General features: G+C 49.0%; 1 protein-coding gene across 1 annotated transcript; it reads right to left on the bottom strand.

The window, feature by feature from the left end:
- Positions 1-1,307: 1,307 nt before the first annotated feature.
- Positions 1,308-19,240, bottom strand: LOC122391282. Its single transcript, XM_043385072.1, has 5 exons — positions 18,945-19,240; positions 4,233-4,370; positions 3,334-3,742; positions 2,651-2,796; positions 1,308-2,358 (listed from the first exon to the last, which is right to left on the bottom strand). Exons 1-5 carry the CDS (start codon positions 19,204-19,206, stop codon positions 2,291-2,293), a joined length of 1,023 nt encoding a protein of 340 aa, XP_043241007.1. The 5' UTR covers positions 19,207-19,240; the 3' UTR covers positions 1,308-2,290.
- Between the last annotated feature and the right edge of the window lie 1,689 nt (positions 19,241-20,929).

Below are 20,929 nucleotides of genomic sequence, written 5' to 3' on the forward strand. Positions count from 1 at the left end.
CCGTGGGTGCCCTGGGTGCCGTGTATAGCCCCAGAACACGCCACGGGTGTCTCCCGAGCCGTGTGTGTCTCCGAGTCGGTAGTGTGTCCAGCCGGTGTTGGACAAGTGCCGCCGGCCGGCCGTGGCGGCTGGAATGGAGAGCCGGGCACGGGCCGGCCGGCTCATCCGCCGGCGGTGGGAGGCCCGGTGTCAGCTGTGGGTCACACACCAGCACCGAACACTGCAGTTGTGAGGGGGACGGGTGCAGGCCATACAACACACACAGAACTGCAACAGGAAACTACTTACATGACACCAGTCAGAGTGGCCAAAACACATGTGAAATGTGCAGGAATCTCAGAAAAGGTATATGTGTGATCTGATCCCACGTAGTTATCCTGATCTTGGATCCGATGGGATCCTAGATCCAGTCAAATGTCTCGAGACGGCAGCTGATTTACCAGAGGCGGCTCTCAGACCTGATCCCAAATGACGGCGGGTAAAACAGTGTGTCGTATACAGGTTATCGTCCGCCCGGCACCGGGGAAGGCGGTGAAATACGGCGAGTGGCGATCCAGCCAGTCAGTGTGTGGCCGCCGGTTAACGGTGAACTCCCACGCTGGGCCCGTATTATAGATATATACGACACCTGTTGATGATGTGCACGGAACAGAAGGACCAGGCCTCGACGGCCGACGGTGTGCTCTGGAGCCGGGACCGCAGCTCGGCAGGTCACAGCAGCGGCGGCACAGCGGCGCAGAAACATCCCCCCCCCCTCTGGTGGAGCCAAACTGTACTCAGGTCACCAGGACATTAGCACAGATGATGAGGTAAGCTCCGAAGGTAGCGGTTTTCCAGGACAAAGACTGGACATGTGTAAAATGTATTAGTCAAAGCGCAGCCGATTATCAGTATCATGGCCAAGTGATAACTAAAATCTAAAAAGCCGTTCCGGAGTCGGAGTCAAGGCAGCTTGATCGACACGGACTCCGACTCCGACTCCCAGTCGGTCGGTAGCCCAATTACCCCCCTGTACGAAGCAGAGGACACAAAACATGGCGGCGCACACCCGGGCCGTGACGGCGTGCTTCCGTGAACCGAGTCGGACAGACGCGAGGACACTCGTTATGACCGGTGCCGTCAGAGCTCTACACAATTCAGTAGCATCAAGCTGACTATATCCGACCGTTGGATAGCCGGCTATATCATACCCAGGGTTACATTATCCACAATACCCGACCGGTAATTACCCACTTCATCGCATCACTGCATCCAATTACACACAATACTCGCCCGGTAACTAATTGCCCCAGGTTACATGGTACAGCTGAAGCGTCTCATCTCGTGTATTTAATAGACATCTGACTGACCAATCTGACTGACAAATCAGCTGACTGACCAATGGTCAGCTGACTGACCAATCAGCTGACGGACCAATCAGCTGACGGACCGGTCCCCGCCCCGGGCCGGGTGACGGCCGCCGGCCGGGACCGGAGCGGGCGGGCGCGGCGCGGCCGGCCGCCGTCTGAACTGGCACCGTGTGTATACTGCCAGCTCGGACGGCAGCTAGCCAGTAGTCGAGTAGAGCTCTCCGTGTGGGACGTGTCACAACACGCTCAGCACGGCGCTCAGCACCGCCGAGCCGAGGTGCAGTCAGACCCGGGGGGAGCGGTCACGTGACCGAGCCGTCCGACTCCACCGGGGGACGGTCACGTGACCGAGGCCGGCCGTGCCGCCGGGACCAGGCGCGGTGAACCGAGTCGGACGGTCAGAGACGTGTGTTCTACATACAGAATAGCGTAATGCCACGATCGGTAGTCTCTTCAGCACATCACTTTTCACTGTCCCATTACCCACATAACCCGCCCGGTAATTACCCACTTCATCACATCTCACTGTCCAGTTACCCACAATACCCGTCCGGTAATTACCCACTTCATCACATCTCCCGTCCAATTACCCACAATACCCGCCCGGCAATTACCCACTACATCACATCTTCCGTTCAATTACCCACAATACCCACCCGGTAACTACCCACTACGTCACATCTCCCGTGCAATTACCCACAATACCCGCCCGGTAAGTACCCACTACATCACATCCGTGTGCTACTACTACATCTACACTACTACTACTACAACTAGATCACTACACTAGAGCGGACACGGGGGCCGTGTGCCGGCTGACCGGCGCCGCTCTCAGTGCCGGCTGGTGCAGCACACACGGCAGCAGTCAGCTGGCGGCCCCGGCCGACTGGCTCGGCCTCTCTGCAGTCAGCTCATCACTGCACGGTCGGTAGTGCAGCGCATCAATACTTCCACTCCCACACTTTGACCCAACGGCCTTCCTGGCTCTTCAGCTGACGGCACAGCTCCCCTGTGGACAGAGCAGAGACACGTCTGAGGTGGACACGTCACACACAGACAGACACACAGACAGCGGTACAGCCATGTCCACACACCGCCGGCCAGTGACGTCACACACAGGACAGACGGCTGACGTGACGTCACCGTCGGCCGTGGTGGCCGTGACGCGTCACGTCACTGTCCGTGACGTGGCCTGCGGCGGTGGTCGAGTGTGTGTGTCTGAGAGGCCGGTGGCGCCGTGCAGCGTCTGTTGTGAGGGACTGACTGGTCAGAGGCGCGGCGCGCGGCGCCCTCTCACCTACCGGGGACACTGAGATAGATGGTACGGCGCTCGCCATCACTGTCCCGGCCCAGGTCCGCCTCCTTCAGGGCGGTCAGCACGGCCCGGGTGGTGTCTGCCGTGCAGTGAAGGTACAGATACTGCAGCTGCCGACACGACTTCACCAGTCTGTAACAGAGCAGAGTAGCAGAGCCGTCACACACAAACACAGCGGCACCAGCCGGCCGGACGTACGAGTCAGTGTCAGTGTCAGTAGTTCAGTGTCGGTGTGTTGGTGTCAGTGACAATGTGTCAGTGTCAGTGTGTCAGTGTCAGTGTCAGTAGTTCAGTGTCAGTGTGTTGGTGTCAGTGTGTCAGTGTCATTGCGTCAGTGTCATTGTGTCAGTGTCAGTTTTTCAGCGTCAGTGTGTCAGTGTCAGTGTGTCATGATCAGTGTGTCAGTGTCAGTGTGTCACTGTGCCAGTGTCAGTGTGTCACTGTGTCAGTGTCATTGTATCAGTTTCAGTGTGTTAGTGTCAGTGTGTCAGTGTCAGTGTGTCAGTATCAGTGTGTCAGTGTCAGTGTGTCAGTGTGTCAGTGTCAGTGTGTCAGTGTCAGTGTGTCAGTGTCAGTGTGTCAGTGTGTCAGTGTGTCAGTGTGTCAGTGTGTCAGTGTGTCAGTGTCAGTGTGTGACAGGACACCCCTCGCCAGTGTCTGCTGACTGACCTGGTGTACGCTGCTGCTGTGAAGGCCGTCTCTGCCGGCCGCTGGCGGTCCCCCAGTGTAAGGCACCACAGCCCGGGGCAGCCGCTGAGACTGTCCAGCACGGAGTCAGGGACGCCGCCGGACAGGGTGAGATACCGCAGCTCAGGGCACCTGGTGAGGGGCTTCAGGCTCACGGCGTCAGGGACGCCGCCGGACAGGGTGAGTTCCCGCAGCACAGGGCACCTGGTGAGGGGCTCCAGGCTCACGGTGTCAGGGACGCCGCCGGACAGGGTGAGACCCCGCAGCTCACGGCACCTGGTGAGGGGCTCCAGGCTCACGGTGTCAGTGACGCCGCCGGACAGGGTGAGACCCCGCAGCCCATGGCACCTGGCGAGGGGCTCCAGGCTGCCGGCCGTGAGATCAGAACAGTCTGGAAAACACACAGACACACATACAGACAGGATCAGTTGGCAGAAATATATGTCAATATATGGAAAAAACGAAACATCAAACAGCTATCAATTCGCATGGTTTTATGGACACCGTAAGCCATGATATAACAGTGGTACTATATGATATGCCATATAAACATGAATGAATGTGATAACATGAATGAATGAACATGATAACATGAATGTTCATGTTATCTATGGATATGCAATCAGTTCAGCCAATGCATTGAAGTGCATTGAACATTGCATTACAATCGCAATATGTTGTTCAACTAACTATGAGGGAATATGTCACTGACTGAACAGTTCTCCATTTTGGAGCTCAATTGGCTTCATTGTTTCACAAAGCACATTGGCTATGTATCACACCTGTCTCCATAAGGTCCGACAACGGCACACCGTTACTCGGTGTCCGCCATTCGCTGATCTCGTACATATCAGCTGCCTGTCCGTGCTGCCGCTGCTCACCGTATATCTCCAGTCGTGTGACCGTCCGTCCCAGATCAGCCAGGTGACTGATGGTGTCGGCAGCCACCCCCTGGAGCGACACTGACAGAACGTCAACCCAGTACCGTTTCGGCCACCTCGGCTCCGTCACCTCCGGCCCTGTCGGACAGAGCTGTGTCAGCTGACTGCAGTCGGACAGAGCTGCCGCCAGCTCCCCGCTGCACCACTGACACCAGAGTGTCAGACACTGACACAGCCTACACTGACACAGCCGAGCGGCCGCACAGCAATTTTAGCACCAACAGTCATATGTAGAATGTGAATATGAACATAATAAGTAAATGCGATCAGGGCCTCGGCTAACATTTTAACTACTGGGGCAAATGCCCCAGTAGCGTCAAGGAATGCTCCAGTAGTGGTCAGATTTTGCCCAACCTCCACAAAATAAGAATATATCAATATTAACGTACATAGGTACATTCTTTCACTCGGGAGCGGTAGAACACGTTTGTGGCAAGAAACCAGGGGCGGTGGAAGAGGGATGCATGGTGAGCAGCTGCACCCTCAATTTCCAATTTCCATCCAAAAACATAGGCGTGCATTGCATTTACAAACATATCTTATTGCACTTCCATAACCCTTGCTTGTATAGGGGGGTCGAACGGACCCCCCCCCCCCCCGATTTTCGCAAACAACTCGCGTAGAAAGCGGCCGATGAAGACGAAACTTTCAGTACCTTCGTGATAATTAATTTTACCCCTACCCTGAAAATTTAACCCGCGCGGGGCTGTGGTCTCCAGCTAAACGCGCGGGGCTGGGGGGGGGGTAAATTGTACCCCCCCCCCTGTTATCTCCCGAACTAATGGTCCGATTTGAAAAATTCAAACGCCAATCGAAAGATCTCATCACGAACAACTAAAAACATGTACTTAATTTTAAGTTTGAGTTCAAGGTCAAGGTCAGGTCAAGGGTACAAATTGCAAGTTCCTACAGTATCGGCCTTGCACCATATAGTTGCCGAAGAATGGAGTCATGGACTGAGACTGATCGCCCAAAACGTGTTCTTAGGCTACCAAGACAATATTCGTTGCATAAAATATCATTCAGAGGTCAAGGTCAAGGTCAGGTCAGGTCAGGTCAGGTCACCAAAAAACAAAATATAGAAAAGGGCATGTGCGACACATGTTTTATGGGTCATTTTACTCATAGAATTCAATAGGCACACTCAATAAGTGATATGGACCACCTCTGGATGAATTTCAGATCGAGGTCAGGTCAAGGTCAGGTCAAGTGAGGTCAAATTTTGAAGTTGGTTGTTAAGGCCTAAAAAGGTGTCTATCTGATGCAGTTTTTCACAGCGAGTCGAATGGTGCTATTTTTGTTTCCGTACGAGGTCTAGAACTTCCAAAAAAAAAACATTTTTCAAAATTTTTGTGTGTCGTGACGTCATACAATTTTGAATAACTCCCACATTTTTGAACCGATTCTTCTAAAACTTGGTATGTAGGTGCACATAGACCACTTCTCTGACATATATTCCGGTTTTTTCGATACACTCAAAATTTTGGATTTTATAGCTATTTTCCCAAAAAAAGTCAGTTTTTTGAAAAAAAAAATTGGGCCAAAATCCAAAATTTTCAAAAAACCGAGATAGCCATTTGATAGACAAAGTAGAATTACGTATATCCTTTTTGTTACGTCTTGATTCCTTTAAAAATGAAGATGTTAGCGGCGTTTGAACTTTTGCCGTTTTTGAGGCGAAAATGGCGAACATGACGTCACTAAAACGTCAATTTCTCAAAAAAATTCCGACGGATTTCGCTCAAATTTTCAGGGAACGTGTCAAATTGATGTAAGAAAAGGTGCTGAAAGTTTGGCGGCGCTGCGCGCCGTCGTTTTTGAGATATTGCAAAAATTCGCGAGGGGGTAAAATTTACCCCCCCCCCCAGCCCCGCGCGGGTTAATGACCCTGACCTTTAGACCTTTGACCTGTGACCTACTTTTCGAGACCATGTTTGGCCGGAATCGCGATTCAGTATGTCGGCTCGCATTATCCGCACGTTTGCAGTCTCTTCGTGGTTTCAAGCGTTCAAACATGGGATTTGATGTTGCTCCCATGCATTAGGGTCAAGGGTGGGTGTCAAGGTCACCGGAAGGTCAGGTCAAGTCACTTACTTTTAATGACCTTGGTTTACTTTTTCGAGTTTTACATGTTTCTAGGCGAGTTTTTCGAGCTTAATTCGAATTTAGCAACCATTTGAAAATTTAAGATGTAGTTTTGGTGCCTTCGTAACATGTTACGAAGCTGTAAGGGCGGTTGCCACCTACTACCTACGAATAGGGGAGAGTGGGGTAATTTGGCCGGTGGTGTAAATTGGCCGCCCCCACCTGTACGAAAGCTCATAAAAGTGAATGAAATAACTTTAGTCTCTATTCATTTGTCATCGGCAGAACTAACTCGAGAACAAATGTCAAAACTTTCCCCCTCTTAGTTTTATTCAAAATTAATAAAAGGTGAATTACGTTAGAAAATGGTAACTTTTACTTCCGTTTAAAAATTTGTGTAACATGTAGTATTTGGTCTGTAAACGAATTCCAACATTATAGCGCCATTTTTGAGGGTGTTCAGTGGTTCCAAGAGCAATTTCATCTAGTTCTGTACAGCCATGACGACTTTATAGACAAAAAAATTCAGAATGGCAATGTGGGGTTATTTGGCCGGGCCTAGCGGGGCAACTTGGCCGGTGCGCTCAGAGTCACTATGCTGGGTCGGCCGAGTTGTCATGGTCAATTATACCATAAAGGACATAATTCATGACCAACTTTGACTACCTTGATGCCATATTTCCTATTGGACAGCTGTAAGGGCATGTGACGTCACCAAAGGTTACCTAACACTTTTTTGCTAATAAATACTTACAGAAAAAAGATACAGCCGCGCAAATGGTCTCATTGTGTTCAGCTCGTCAAGGCGCATCGAATGATATGCATGATGACCTTGAACTCACGTAACCTTGAGGTCAAGCGACCTGAGGTAACGTGACCTGAAGCCAACCATGACCTTGACCTTAACCTTGACCTCTCGAGGTCAACACATACATGTTTCGATGCGGAATGACGAAAGAATTACGATGGTACTTTTAGTTTTGGCCTAACTTGATTACTTCAAAAGTTATTCGTAAAAAAAACTGTCATCGCATCTAGAGCCGCTATTTTGACTATTTTCGACCCCTGTGACGGCTGAGTCCACCTCCAAAATGCTTCAAATGCGTCGTAGGACACGCGTCATTGCTGAATGTGAAGCTGACTCGCCTATAACAAAAATCATGGCCTCAAACTAACACCGGCCAAATTGCCCCACACCCCCGGCCAAATAACCCTGCTAGTGGGGTAATTTGGCCGCTTTGCAGACCTTTGTAATACGCCACAATTTCAATATATGTAGTTACTCAATCATTTTAAGTTTACAGTCCAAGAAAGTAGAATGTATGCCACACCTGTCAGCGTTGAGAAAATGCAGAAATGTGTTGTCGATTTTTAGTTACATCGTTTTCTAAAAAAAGCGGCCAAATTACCCCACTCTCCCCTACCCGGCAAAACCCTTACTGGTTGACCTGACCCAACCTGGCCTAAATACACGAAGACATCATCTATGATGATAACTAACATTATATTCAAGGGCGGATCTAGGGGAACGTTTTGGGGGGGTCACAAGTCGGCCGACATGCCGGGTCTGATGGATGAATTCTGACGACCGGGGGGGGGGGGGTAGGGAGCGAGTATGTCGAGATCAAATGACATTTGATCTTCGTCGTTTCTAAGATGCAGTTTTATCGTTGTAAGTCACTCGGCTAAGTAGTTTTAGTTAGTGAAACCCACCTATACAGGGGAGTCGCCACGGATTTTTTACTGGGAGGGGGGGGAGGCGGATCGACCGACTTAAAAACCCAGAAGTAGATATAGTTACCTCACTTTTAGCCTTATGCATTGGTAGCATACAGTCACGATCTCTCTTATTGACCTGTGTAAGAGCCGGCGGCGCGAAGCGCCGCGAAAATTTGCAAAAAAAAAGTGTCAAAACACAGTTTTAAAACACAAATATTACCTACAACCCTTTTAGCATGCTAGTACAAGCCGGAGTTCCTTCACAGTACACATATGCATTCCGATTCAATTTGACACGGTTGGTGATACCTATTACAGTCGATCTCTCATTGATTGGTGTATGAATCGGCGGCGCGAAGCGCCGAGAAAACTTGCAAATGCTTTTGTCAAAATGCAGCTCCAAAACACAAATTTACCACCCTTTTAGCATGGCAGTACAAGCCGGAGTTCCTTCACAGTACACATGAGTTCTGATTCAATTTGATACGGTTGGTTGGTGTAATGACAGGTCACAGTCACGATTTCGTATTGATCTGTACGTACATAAATCGGCGGCGCGAAGCGCCGCGAAAATTTGCAAAAACATTTGTCAAAACACAGAGGGGGCTTCCTCTCTACAGAGCAGGGTTGTGCTTGACTCATGAGTCGAGTCAGAAATTTGACTCAACTCTGACTCAAATGAGTCAGATTTGAGTCGAGTCGGATAAAATATTGAGCTGTTGGGTTGAGTTAGAGTTGAGTCGGACAAAAGTATTAAGGCGTTGAGTTGAGTCAGAGTTGAGTCAGTAAAATAACTTTTGACATTGAGTTGAGTCAAACATTTAGGAACATGAGTCAGCTGACTCAACTTTCTAGAAACAAGCTTTTCATCCCTCCCCCCACTTAACAACTTCGCCCTGGCCCTGCTGCCGGATTTTTTTTTTCACCCCCACCCCCGCTCAACAGCTTTTTTATCTGAGTCAATTTTGAGTCAACTCACTTGACTCAACAAAAAATTTGAGTCATGTTTGAGTCGACTCATATTTTCATTGAGCCGCTTGAGTCATGAGTCGAGTCAAGGGAAAAAATCAGCTCCTTGTTTGAGCCAGAGTTGAGTCAGGGCTTTCTGAAGTTGAATGATGAGTCGAGTCGGCAATTTTTTTTAGTCGAGCACAACCCTGCTACAGAGGACCACCTCTCTACTGCGAGCCTCCTCTTTTCACAGGGCTTTTCAACTACAGAAGGCGTCCTCTCTACAGAGGGCTTCCTCTCTACTGAGGGTCTCTCCCTTTCAGAGGGCCTCCTTTACAGAGGGCCTCCTCTCTTCAAAGAGCCTCCTCTCTACAGAGGACCTCATCTCTGCAAAGGGTTTCCTTTCTTCAGAGGGCCTCCTCCCTACTGAGGGAGTCCTCCTCTGTACAGAGGGCCTCCTCTCTTCAGAGGGCCTCCTCTCTACAGCGGGTCTCCTCTCTTCAGAGCGCCTTCTTACACGCGGTCTCCTTTCCACAGAGGGCCTTCTCTCTACACAGGGCCTCCTCTCTACATAGAACTTTCTCTCTACAGATGGTCTCCTTTCTACAGAGGGCCGCCTCTCTAAATGGGCCTCCTCTCTACAGGGGGCCTCCTCTCTACAGAGGGCCTCCTTTCTACAGAGGGCTTCCTCTACAGAGGGCCTCCTACCTACAGACAGGAGAACTCTTCTAGAACTCTAGAAAGGAGGCCCTCTGTAGTACAGAGGGCCTCCTTTCTACTGAGGAGTCAGAGGGGCCCTAGCGGTCAGACACAGACACTAGCGGTTATTCACAGGAGGCTCCAGGAAGTAAGAAGGACCCTAGCTGTCAGGCTGGTCAGAGGGCCCTGAATGTTCTGACGTGTTTTTTTTTATTCCCGTGAATTTCTTTCGCCTCTGACGTGATGAAACGCCAATGGGGCCTCCTGAAACGCCAATGGTGGGGGGGCGCCCCGTCCGCCCCCCTGGGTACGTCCCTGGGGCCCACACCAGTCTCCAAAGGTCCAAATTGCCCCTTGAGTCCCATACTGGCCAGTGGGCCGATAGTCTTATGATGGCCTTTGAGGTTTCTCACCGGCTTCAGAGGGCTCACATCGACCTATGAGGGCCCGCGCTGGCCTCCGAGGGCGCAAAATGGGCCTATTTCGGCATCTGAGGGACTCCGACTGCTTTTTGGGTGCCTACTGCCTCAGGCCGGTAAGGTGAGGGTCCCTACCTGTCTCTGAAGATCCCATTTCGACATTCGAGATCCTTATTTTGGGTCACAGCAGAGGCCCATGCAGTTCCCTTAACCCTATTAGTGGCGGGGGGGGGCGGTTGTTTTTATCCACCCCTCAGGTTTTTCGGGAATATCTCCGAAACCGCTGAAGCTACGATGCTGAAATTTTCTGACTTTTCCTAAAACTAAATTGGGCACATTGCCTGAAAATTTCAAGTTCATAACTTTACCAGGGGCGGCTCCAGACCACTGGGAATTGGGGGGTCCTATTCGTGAAGCGAGTCATTTGGGCGAAGATCACGATGCTGCACCAGTTTTACGAACAGTGAATGAAATGTATCATGTGATAACACATACAAAGTTATTGTGCATCCTCTTTTGACACGTTTTTGCTATAATAGGCGGATCCAGGCGTCCAAAAAGGGGGGTCATTTTTTACCTCCCAACATAGGTGCCCTGACACCGCCTATGCATGACCAATACAATTTTAGTCGTTCTCTCATAAGAAAATTGTAACATAACAAGACCATTGCCACCCTTTTTAGAAACAGTACCAACAAAAACCTTATTTACTATACTTTTTGTGTACCCCCAATCTCAATGATCTGTATCCGCCTATGATTTTTGAAAATGCATATTTTTAGGATCCATGTGAATTCCTGGTTCATTCTCTATCGATCGGCAAAAGTTGCGTTAAGATTGGTTCAGAAACCTGGCCGTGATAAACAGTCTAAAATGTATCTGTAATTTGCCCGTTTTTACCCCCCTCTACCCCCCTATTGACATTTTTTAATTTTATTTTTTTTAGAAATGTAGATCTCGTTGAGCCAAATCGAATGCCGTTTGAATTTTGAAAATCGGCCGGTTAGATCTCGAGATATCAAGGGGGGGTCGTAAACAGCCCCCCCCCCTGCCACTAATATGGGGTAGCCAGGAGCCTGCCACTAATGGGGTTAAGGCCCAATGCCGACGGTCATATAGCCGCTTCTGATGGCCACACTTCCTCTTTTGAAGGCACCTCAGGGGTTACCAGCCCTAGTGAAAAAGTCCTATAGGATTCCTGTAGGATCGTCCTCCATGGATCATGAAGGATTAGTCCTGTATGATTCTTGTGCGAAATTGTTACAAGGATTCATGTAGGACTCCTTCAGGATATCCTACAGGATGTCGTGCAGGAATCCTATAGGATGTCCTACATGAATCCAATAGGATGTCCTACAGGAATCCTATAGGATGCCCTACAGGAATCCCATAAGATGTCCTACAGAAATCCTGTAGGATGTCCTACAGAAATCATGTAGGATGTCCTACAGGAATCCTGTAGGATGTCCTACAGGAATCCTGTAGGATGTCCTACAGGAATCCTGTATGATGTCCCACAAGAATCATATAGGATGTCCTACAGGAATCCTATAGGATGTCCTACATGAATCCTATAGGATGTCCTACAGGAATCCTATAGGATATCCTACATGAATCCTATAGGATGTCCTACAGGAATCCTATAGGTTGTCCTACATGCGTTCATACAGGGATGCTATAGCAAGTCCCACATGCCGTCATACAGGAATCCTACATAATGCCCTACAGGTGCTCTACATGAAACCTACATGTTGTTATACAGGGTGTCCTACAATACGTATGTCTCACGGATATCAGTCAGTAGCTGAACCAGCCATTCTGCGTGAGCACTTAGCACCCCACTTCAATGACGTAATCACAGTCAGCTATCGGCTTCAACAAAATTCGTAGACTGCGAAATGTATTCCACATAATGCCCATTTTACACTTGGAGGTCACCGTCGGACTAGTTAGGTACATTGCCGGCTCAGGTGCCGGGCGCGTCGCAGTCCTGCGCTGCAGGAGCTTCGTTTCGTCGTTGACTTTCGCTCTGCAGATGACACGCAGTTCCGATTTCTTTAGTTTAAGTTTCCTGTGAAACAAGATGAAAAAGATGACTCATTCAGATTTAACACCCGTACAACTTTCCCCATCACTAGGGTACAATATAGATACATACGTTATAAAACCACGTTGTTTGTAATATTTTTTATTTTATTTTTAACAGCCCATTCCTGATGCGAACCGAGTAATTTAAGCGTGCAGTTAAACTTACCGATCATCTCGTTCAGCTTCACTTGGTCCATCGCAGGCCGCGCTGCAACCTCGGCCCCGTTGGCGTTGCTGCGGCCTTAATATTGGCTTCCTGTTCTACTTGCCGCGTGAAATGAAACGGGCCTGTTTTCACGTCGGTGCTTCTGTGTTCCTTCTCATTTTACGTGTGAGTGTGGTTTACTTTGAACGAGTTTGTAGATGACTTTAAAACATGTAAAAATGATTATTTCAGTAAAATAGCGTATAATGTCAAACATTTTGAAGAGAAATTGTCTGGCCTCTCGCCGCTTTAGTACCTCATATGTACGTCTAGCCATGAGGACAATGCTCAAAGTTAACAGCTCAAACAGGAGTATTATACCCCCCCCCCCCCCCCAGCACAACATTACATTACTGATCATCCAGCGGTTTGGATGGAAATGTGATGGTATTTTAGGTGGTCAACTTGATTGAAGTGTGGTCCTGTCTGGAAAATATTATGATAGTAGGTGTTTCAAATAATTAAAGCAAACCTGTGGTTGTCCAGTATGTTCACTTCACGTGCACACCGCACCAAACCTCTCGCCAGACTGACCCCTCTCCGCCGGAATGCGGTAAGGGGGACGCGGCCGCTCGGACAGACCCCCACAGCGAGACGCGCCACCGCCGGCCCGGGACGGCCGAGGGGCTCACCCCCGCCGGACCCGGCACAGACCCCCCACAGCGAGACGCTATGCCCGCCAGGCCGGGGCGTCCGAGAGCGCCGCGCCGCCGCGCCGGCGGGGCCGCCACCGGCGGCGGCGCGGCTGTGCGGAGGACCGTCTCGCAGCGGTCCGGCGCTACCCGTTAACGAACATTTAACAAACGTTATCTTCCGTTAACCACAGCACCGCACAGACTCTGCTCGAACGTTACATTGGCTGATGATCAGCCGGCCGCCCCTCTCACGTTATGTCCATTTCGTACGCCTGAGTAGCAGATCCGCGGTCGACGCGTTCATCTTACATGATAATGCCTAAGTGGACAGGGCATATTTCTATAAGCTTTTATGAAAGGTTCTCCAGGGCCCTTGTGGATAAAATCCTTTAAGGTACTGCGAAGGCACGGTTCGTCGGAAGGTCATCTCAGGCTCAAAAGAAATGGTATATACCATTCGAAAGCTGACGGTGAGCTGAATCCAAAAATGTAATTTTTATCAAAATCGATCGATGGTCTTTTTTGAAAATTGCGTTTTTGTAAAAACTGTATAATCTTTTATTCAACGGGCTGTCCCGGACATTCTTGAAAACATAAACATGTATTTTTGAGTTCCAGTGAAAGCTGAATGCCAAAAGAACAATATTTAGCGAAGCAATATTTCCAAACATTAATATCCGTCTCCCACAGCCGACAATAAGGCGCAATCAGACAGCTCAGTGTCACGATGGACCAAAGTCAGCCACACAGAAGCGTGAAATGACCCTTATCGACTCGCAGACCCGGCACTCTCGGCCCGCCTGACCGGCCACGGAAAGAGCGTTCGGCTCTCGGTCTACTAAACAAATGTCATATTTTTCAGTTTCACTGTCCACATCGCTATTGAAGTTATTCAGGATACCTGTGAAGAAAATTCATTGATCTGCTTGATTTAGAACATGCTTTAATTTACATTTTTCTTATACATGTTTTGTTTCATCCAGCTGCGCTCAGTGCCCGCGCAGGGGAAGTGAGCAGGGTTTCACTGTCAGAGGCTGTACTGGTGACAGCTGCTCGGCCGTGCGACCGGTCAAATGTTACCCTGCCCCACTGGGCGCTACCCCCACTCCACCCGAGCTGAGGCCGGTGCAACCTCTGACATTTCATCGCGGCCAATTTTCCTTATATGGGCATGATACCAAGCTCAATTGAGTAAAGTAGACATGGGCCCTGTTCATGAACCCCGGCGGTCGCTGCGGCCGCTGCGGTCGCTGCGGCCAGCCGGGTTGTTACGTCACAAAAAAGGGCGGGGCTCATGTAGTATGACGAATGTATGACGTCATCTTGCTGCGGCCGCTGCGATCTCTGCGGCCGCAATCCAGCGACCGCCGAGCCTCAAGAAAACTAATTGCACTGAACTTGGCGCACTGAAGTCAAATAGGCGCAGGCCGTGTTGTCATGGAGACGATTTTGTAAACAAATTATCTACCGGTGTGCTTCAGTTGCAAACAATTGTCGGAAACTATTTCGGCAGCAGACGCTGTTCATGGAACGCTGCTGCGGCCGAGTGAGTGATGACGTTTCAAAAATGGGCGGAGCTTAGAGCCTGCGGCCGGCCGCAGCGGCCGCAGACTTCATGAACAGGGCCATGAACAAATGCAAATTAATGCATGATGTGAAGACGACAGAACAATAAATTTTCTTCACAGGTATCCTGAATAACTTTAACCCTCGCCCTGGCAGGGCATTTTTCATAACACGGCCTGGCAGGGGGGGGGGGGTCGATGCGACCCCCCCCCGCGCGATTGGCTCCTATGGCACCTAGAAACACCAAATTTGGTAGGTAGGTGGGCCCCCCGGAGTTCTCGCCCCTGTGCAAATTTGGTTGCTCTAGGTCAATATTTAGGGGGGTTTTGGGGGGTATAAATGTAAAAATTTCGCTAAAAACAGGTCAAAAGTTTCTCGCTTATAACTTTTGATCTAACTAAGATAGAGCAAAAAGAAAAGCACCAGTGAACTCAGCACGTCAAGGCGCGTCGAATGATATACTTTTTAGCTTGCTTAAGTGTACTTAAAGTTTTTCTTAAATTTTAAGTAAACTTAACTTAATAAGTTAAGTTTAAGTTAACCAAATTGCATCATATCGCATATCATTTGATTCGGCTGATCACCAGGAACACAATGACACCATTTTTTAAGCTCTAGCATCATTATGTGCCAAGTTATTGGCAAAAACGTCATTTGACCTCAGTTGACCTCATTTGACCTGACCCATGGATAAGTACACCAAACAAAGAAGCACCAAGTGACCTGCTGTTAAGTACCGTGGTTTCAAAGCACAAAAAAGATCAAACGAAGCGAATATCTCCAGTATTTTCCGAATTTAGTATTTTCCCATAGGCTTAACATTACGACGTAATGACCTCTAACTGACCTCAGGTCAGTGACCTAATAAAAACCGGACTATATGTTATACAACTCGGTGAACTTAGCACATCCTGAAAGTTTGAAGGAAATCAGTCGAAAACTGTGAGTTGGACAGGTGCAAAAAGAAAATTGAAATTTGACCATGACCTTGTACCGGTTTTTCTGACCTGGTGACCTGACCCAAGGTCACCCGGACCTGAAATTTTCAGGTCATATGTAAAAAGGTTGCCCCATAGGCTGTGCCAAATTTGGCGGCGCTGCGCGCCGCCGTTTTTACGCTATCTTCGAAAAACCTTAGGGGGGGGTCGCATCGACCCCCCCCTGCCAGGGCGAGGGTTAATAGTGATGTGGATAGTTAAACTGACAAATATGACATTTGTATAGTAGAACGAGAGCCGAACGTTCTTTCCGTGGCCGGTCAGGTGGGCCGAGAGTGCCGGGCCTGCGAGTCGATAAGGGTCATTTCACGCTTCTGTGTGGCTGACTTAGGTCCATCGTGACACTGAGCTGTGTGATTGCGCCTTATTGTCGGCTGTGGGAGACGGATATTAATGTTTGGAAATATTGCTTCGCTAAATATTGTTCTTTTGGCATTCAGCTTTCACTGGAACTCAAAAATATATGTTTATGTTTTCAAGAATGTCCGGGACAGCCCGTTGAATAAAAGATTATATGTACAGTTTTTACAAAAACGCAATTTTCAAAAAAGGCCATCGATCGATTTTGATAAAAATTACATTTTTGGATTCAGCTCACCGTCAGCTTTCGAATGGTATACATCGTTTCTTTTGAGCTTGAGATGACCTTCCGACGAACCGTGAAGGAAAGTCGAACAGTGTCCTGCAGGACCATGAGTCGTACCTATAGGATTCTGCACTCAGTATCCTACAGGATCATAAACGACAGAAACCTATAGAATCCTGCTGGACAAAATCCTACAGGATTGGGTCATACAGGAGAAATCCTACAGGATCCTGTAGGAATAAAATCATGTACGACTTCATCTTAGAGGATCCTGTAGGACATCGGTGTGGGATTCAAATGTCCTTCATGAAAATCCTATAGGATTCTTCAATCCTTCAGAGAAATCCTTAAATCCTACAGGATCCTGTAGGAGTTCAAGGACTTCAATGCAGTCCTACAGGACTTTTTTACTAGGGAGAGGCCTGCCAGGGGCACCACCGGCCTCGCAGGGGCACCATGGGCCTGTCAGGGGCACCACAGGGCACGGGCCTGTCGGAGCGGAGGCACTTTAGGCTTGTTAGGGGCACCACAGTCCTGTCAGGGCCCAGGGGCCCCAGCGGCCTAGCAGGGGCACCACAGGCCCGCCAGGGGCACCACAGGCCTGCCAGGGCCCAGGGGCACTAAAAATAAAATAAACAATAAAAAAATAATGAAAACGGGACATCACCAAAATTAAGTGGCCGAATTCCGTTGATTTTTTAATTTTGGGTATAGGTAGGGGCACCACGAATTAAATTCATGACTGCATCCCCTTGGAGTTTTCCTGGATCATCCCCTGGTGCTCGCACGGTTGAGACAAAAACGAGTAAGATTCTGGCTTTCAATACGCCTTTTCACGCAACACGATCCAGAAAAACAAAAGTATTAGCTCAGAAGTGTTTGACAGGAGATTTTGAGCATACAAGACGGCTTCTATAACGCATTTAGGTCTTCGGCTTTTGGGGGGGGGGTCAAATGACCCTCTCAGACCCTTGGGGGGGGGGTCATGACCCCGTGGACCCCCCAGGATCCGCCACTGATTATATTCGTGATCAGCACTTCGAAAAACCTCATAACGACCACCCTTTACGACACTCCAACAGGTCCCGATTTTCCCGACCTTGGGTAATTGACCTCACCTGGACCTAGGTCCCTAAAGCTGGTTATCATCGGCTTCGTCTCGTCACGGGCAACACGCTCGTTATTTCTCCGCGAAGCTCTAGCTCGATCAGGGGCGAAACGGCAAGGGGGGAGTCCAACGGACCCCCCCCCCCCCCGATACTCTCGCGGCTGAAAAAAAAAACACCAATACGGGCGAGGGATAATCCATAAGCTGCCCTTCGTTCGAAAGAGCGTCAAAAATAATGAAATTACTTCGACCTCTTTTTGGTCAGGTCAAAGTTCAGGTCATTGGGTTCATTGAAAGCCAAATTTCGCCGATTTTCAGGTCGAATATCGACAATTTGCAAGTTGCCGACGCATAACTCGGGAACCAATAGAGCTACAGCGCCGCGGAGAAGCGCATTTAGTAGCTATATTAGCGTTCTTTCTGGTTATTTTCTCAACTTTGACCTAAGGTCAACGGTTTTGCCTGCAGGGAGCAAACACTGCCAAATAAAATATTTTTTTTCGAGAAGTCTTTCTGCAATAAAATTATACTCAAGCCTTGCACGAGTTTTCTTTTACCGACATCGTGTTCCTCTTGTCAAGACGCATCGAATGAACTATAATTTGACCTTGAAAGGTCAACTTGGAAATTTGACCTCAGGTCAAAGTCATGATCTGACCGGATATTGTCATGTTGCATCTCAGTGGATCCGTATCGTCAAGCTGAAAGCATATTTTCATCGGTGACCTGACCTTGAATGTCCTTGGTCTGAAAGTTTTACACAAAAAAACGACAGAACATTGGAATGTTGCGAGTAATTGAGGCTGCTGAAAGTTTTACAACATGTGTAGAATTGATAGACCTGATAAGGTGCGCCACGGCGGCGCACCTTATCAGGTCTATCAATTCTAAAAAACGGCGGCGCGGAGCGCCGCCGTTTTTTGAGATATCGGCGAACACCGCACGGGTGTTCAAACACCCCCAGGCAGTGTGCATTGTGACCATTTGCCCCAGTAGTCAAAATTCCTTAGCCGAGGCCCTGAATGCGATAAGTATATGCGTAATACAATAGTCTATGAAACTACTTTTACTACTCTCATTGGTTGCACTATGTCTATAATCATTCCTCATTGGAATACGTGTTCACTAATTGTAGCAATGCCTGCATTTCCGTGCTGGCCGCCTTCGATCGTGGCGCCACCTATACTCTGTATAACCGCCCCGCCAGGGCCGCGGCCAGTCGGGGCCAGTCAGTCTCGTCAGTCTGCTCAGACTCGTCGTCAGCGAGCTATCTATGTAGTCAGTCAGTGTCAGTCGTCGATTAATACTCAATACGGTTGTTCGGAGATTTGCTGCTTGTGACAATGCAACTATCGCTAGTACCTCAACTTTTAAATCACCCCGTGACGTTACACTAATATTCCACGCATATGCCACAAGGTTGAACACTATCGAAGGCATGCATTGAACCCCTTCCCCCTCTCACCACAATGCGAGTAATATACACGATTAACGATGAAACTTGCTAGTTGATGCTGATTGGTTCGTCCATATGCCGTCTTCGCTGACCATTTGCATATACCAGCATTACATGTATGATCCGTGGTATCTCACCTCTGACATTGAGGCGCCAGAGGCACTTCGGCAGCTGCCCCCTCAGTCGCGGGAGGTCGGCGGGGGTGACTGACAGCCACCGCAGCTCAGGGCACCTGGTGAGGGGCTCCAGGCTCACGGCGTCAGGGACGCCGCCGGACAGGGTGAGAATGTGCAGCCTAGGGCACCTGGTGAGTGGCTCCAGGCTGCCGGCCGTGAGATCAGGAGAGTCTGGAAAACACACAGACACATATACAGACAGGATCAGCGGACTGCAATACATGGAGATATATGAAAAAAAAACGAAACAGCTATGAATTCGCATGCGGTTTTATGGACACCGTAAGCCATGGTATAACAGTGGTACTATATGATATGCCATATAAACATGAATGAATGTGATAACATGAATAAATGAACATGATAGCATGAATGTTCATGTTATCTATGGATATGCAATCAGTTCAGCCAATGCATTGAAGTGCATTGCACATTGTATTACAATCGAAATATGTAGTTCAACTAACTATGAGCGAATATGTCACTGATTGTACAGTCTTCCTCCATTTTTGAGCTCAGTTGGCTTCATTATTTCACAAGGCACATTGGCTATGTATCACACCTGTCTCCACGAGGTCCGACAACGGCACACCGTTACTCGGTGTCTGCCATTCGCTGAGCTCGTATATCAACGGCCTGTCCGTGCTGCCGCTGCTCACCGTATATCTCCAGTCGGTTGACCGTCCGTCCCAGGTTAGCCAGGTGACTGATGGTGTCGGCAGCCACCCCCTGGAGCGACACTGACAGACCGCCCCACGGGGACTCTCCCGGCCACCTCGGCTCAGGGCCTCGGCTAACATGTTAACTGGTGGGCCAAATGGCCCACCAGTGACCCGAAATGGCCCACCAGCCTCAAAGATTTGGCCCACCAGTAATTTTCCGAAAAATCTAAGTTTCCACATTTTTCACATTTCAAATTGAATTAGCAGATCCTATCGTACATTTTCAGGTTGTAAAGTACCCATCGGTGATACATATTCTTGTGAAAAAATTCAACCTATTGTTTGCAATATCCTCTTGGGGTAAAAAGTGAACTATAGTGGACTAAGTGGACTAAGCCTCGGTCACACTTCACCGGATTGGACCAATGGACGAGAAACGGACGGCGTCCGGTGATGTCCGGGGGATGTCCGTTCGTTTCCGTTGGACGTCCGTTTCTCATCCGTTCATATCCGTTCCATGTCCGGTGGTGTCCGATGTGCTCAACCGGACACCACCGGACATGGAACAGATATTAACGGATGACAAACGGACGTCCAACGGAAACAAACGGACATCACCGGACGCTGACAGTTCTCGTCCGTTTCTCGTACGTTGGTCCAATCCGGTGAAGTGTGACCGAGGCTTTAAATTTTATGCAATAATCGCGAAAGACGTCTGCCTCTGTCAATTACAGATAGTGTCGGCGGCTTCCAGCCGATCGAGGTCTGCGAGAGTTCTTGCAAGCTTTCCGATCGATCGAGTGGTTGCAGTCACATAAGCATCTGCCGCAGACCAGTCGGTTACAAGAAAAACTACGAATAAAGAACAGACCAGTTTAGACGGTCGGGGATAAGCCTGCGAGCGATCTCAGACGGCTCGCCGATAGACACGATATAAGCCAGAGTCAAACTAGAGGTAGTGTCGGCGACTTCCAGCCGATTGAAGTCTGCAAGCGATATTATGCGTCTTTACGACCGGTATGATGCTTGCAGTCACACATCTGACCAGTTGGACGAAGCGTACCAAAAATTTTTCATTTGGGCTGAAGATGACACTCAAGAATAAGAATGGATAATTTTCCACTCTCACATTTTGGGTGGCTCGAATTTTCCACTCAGACACCCAAGAGAAATCTGAAGTTTGGGACACTGTTCACCAGAAGTGAACGTGTACATAACTTAGTTTTTTTAAAGAAAATATCAGGGTTGCGCAGTGCGCTTGGGCTTTTGAGTCTATTATTTTCC

Source organism: Amphibalanus amphitrite, unplaced genomic scaffold, assembly GCF_019059575.1.
Source record: "Amphibalanus amphitrite isolate SeventyFive unplaced genomic scaffold, NRLGWU_Aamphi_draft 000429F_arrow, whole genome shotgun sequence".
In the NCBI taxonomy this organism is placed as follows: Eukaryota; Metazoa; Arthropoda; class Thecostraca; order Balanomorpha; family Balanidae; genus Amphibalanus; species Amphibalanus amphitrite.

Excerpts from the sequence above, each read along its gene's own strand:
- LOC122391282 (XM_043385072.1), bottom strand. The coding sequence starts at position 19,206 with ATGTATTGCAGTCCGCTGATCCTGTCTGTATATGTGTCTGTGTGTTTT. Across the intron at positions 3,743-4,232 it reads CACACGACTGGAGATATACG|ACTGTTCTGATCTCACGGCC; the intron begins GTGAGCAGCGGC and ends TGTGTTTTCCAG. Across the intron at positions 2,797-3,333 it reads ACAGCAGCAGCGTACACCAG|ACTGGTGAAGTCGTGTCGGC; the intron begins GTCAGTCAGCAG and ends GCTCTGTTACAG.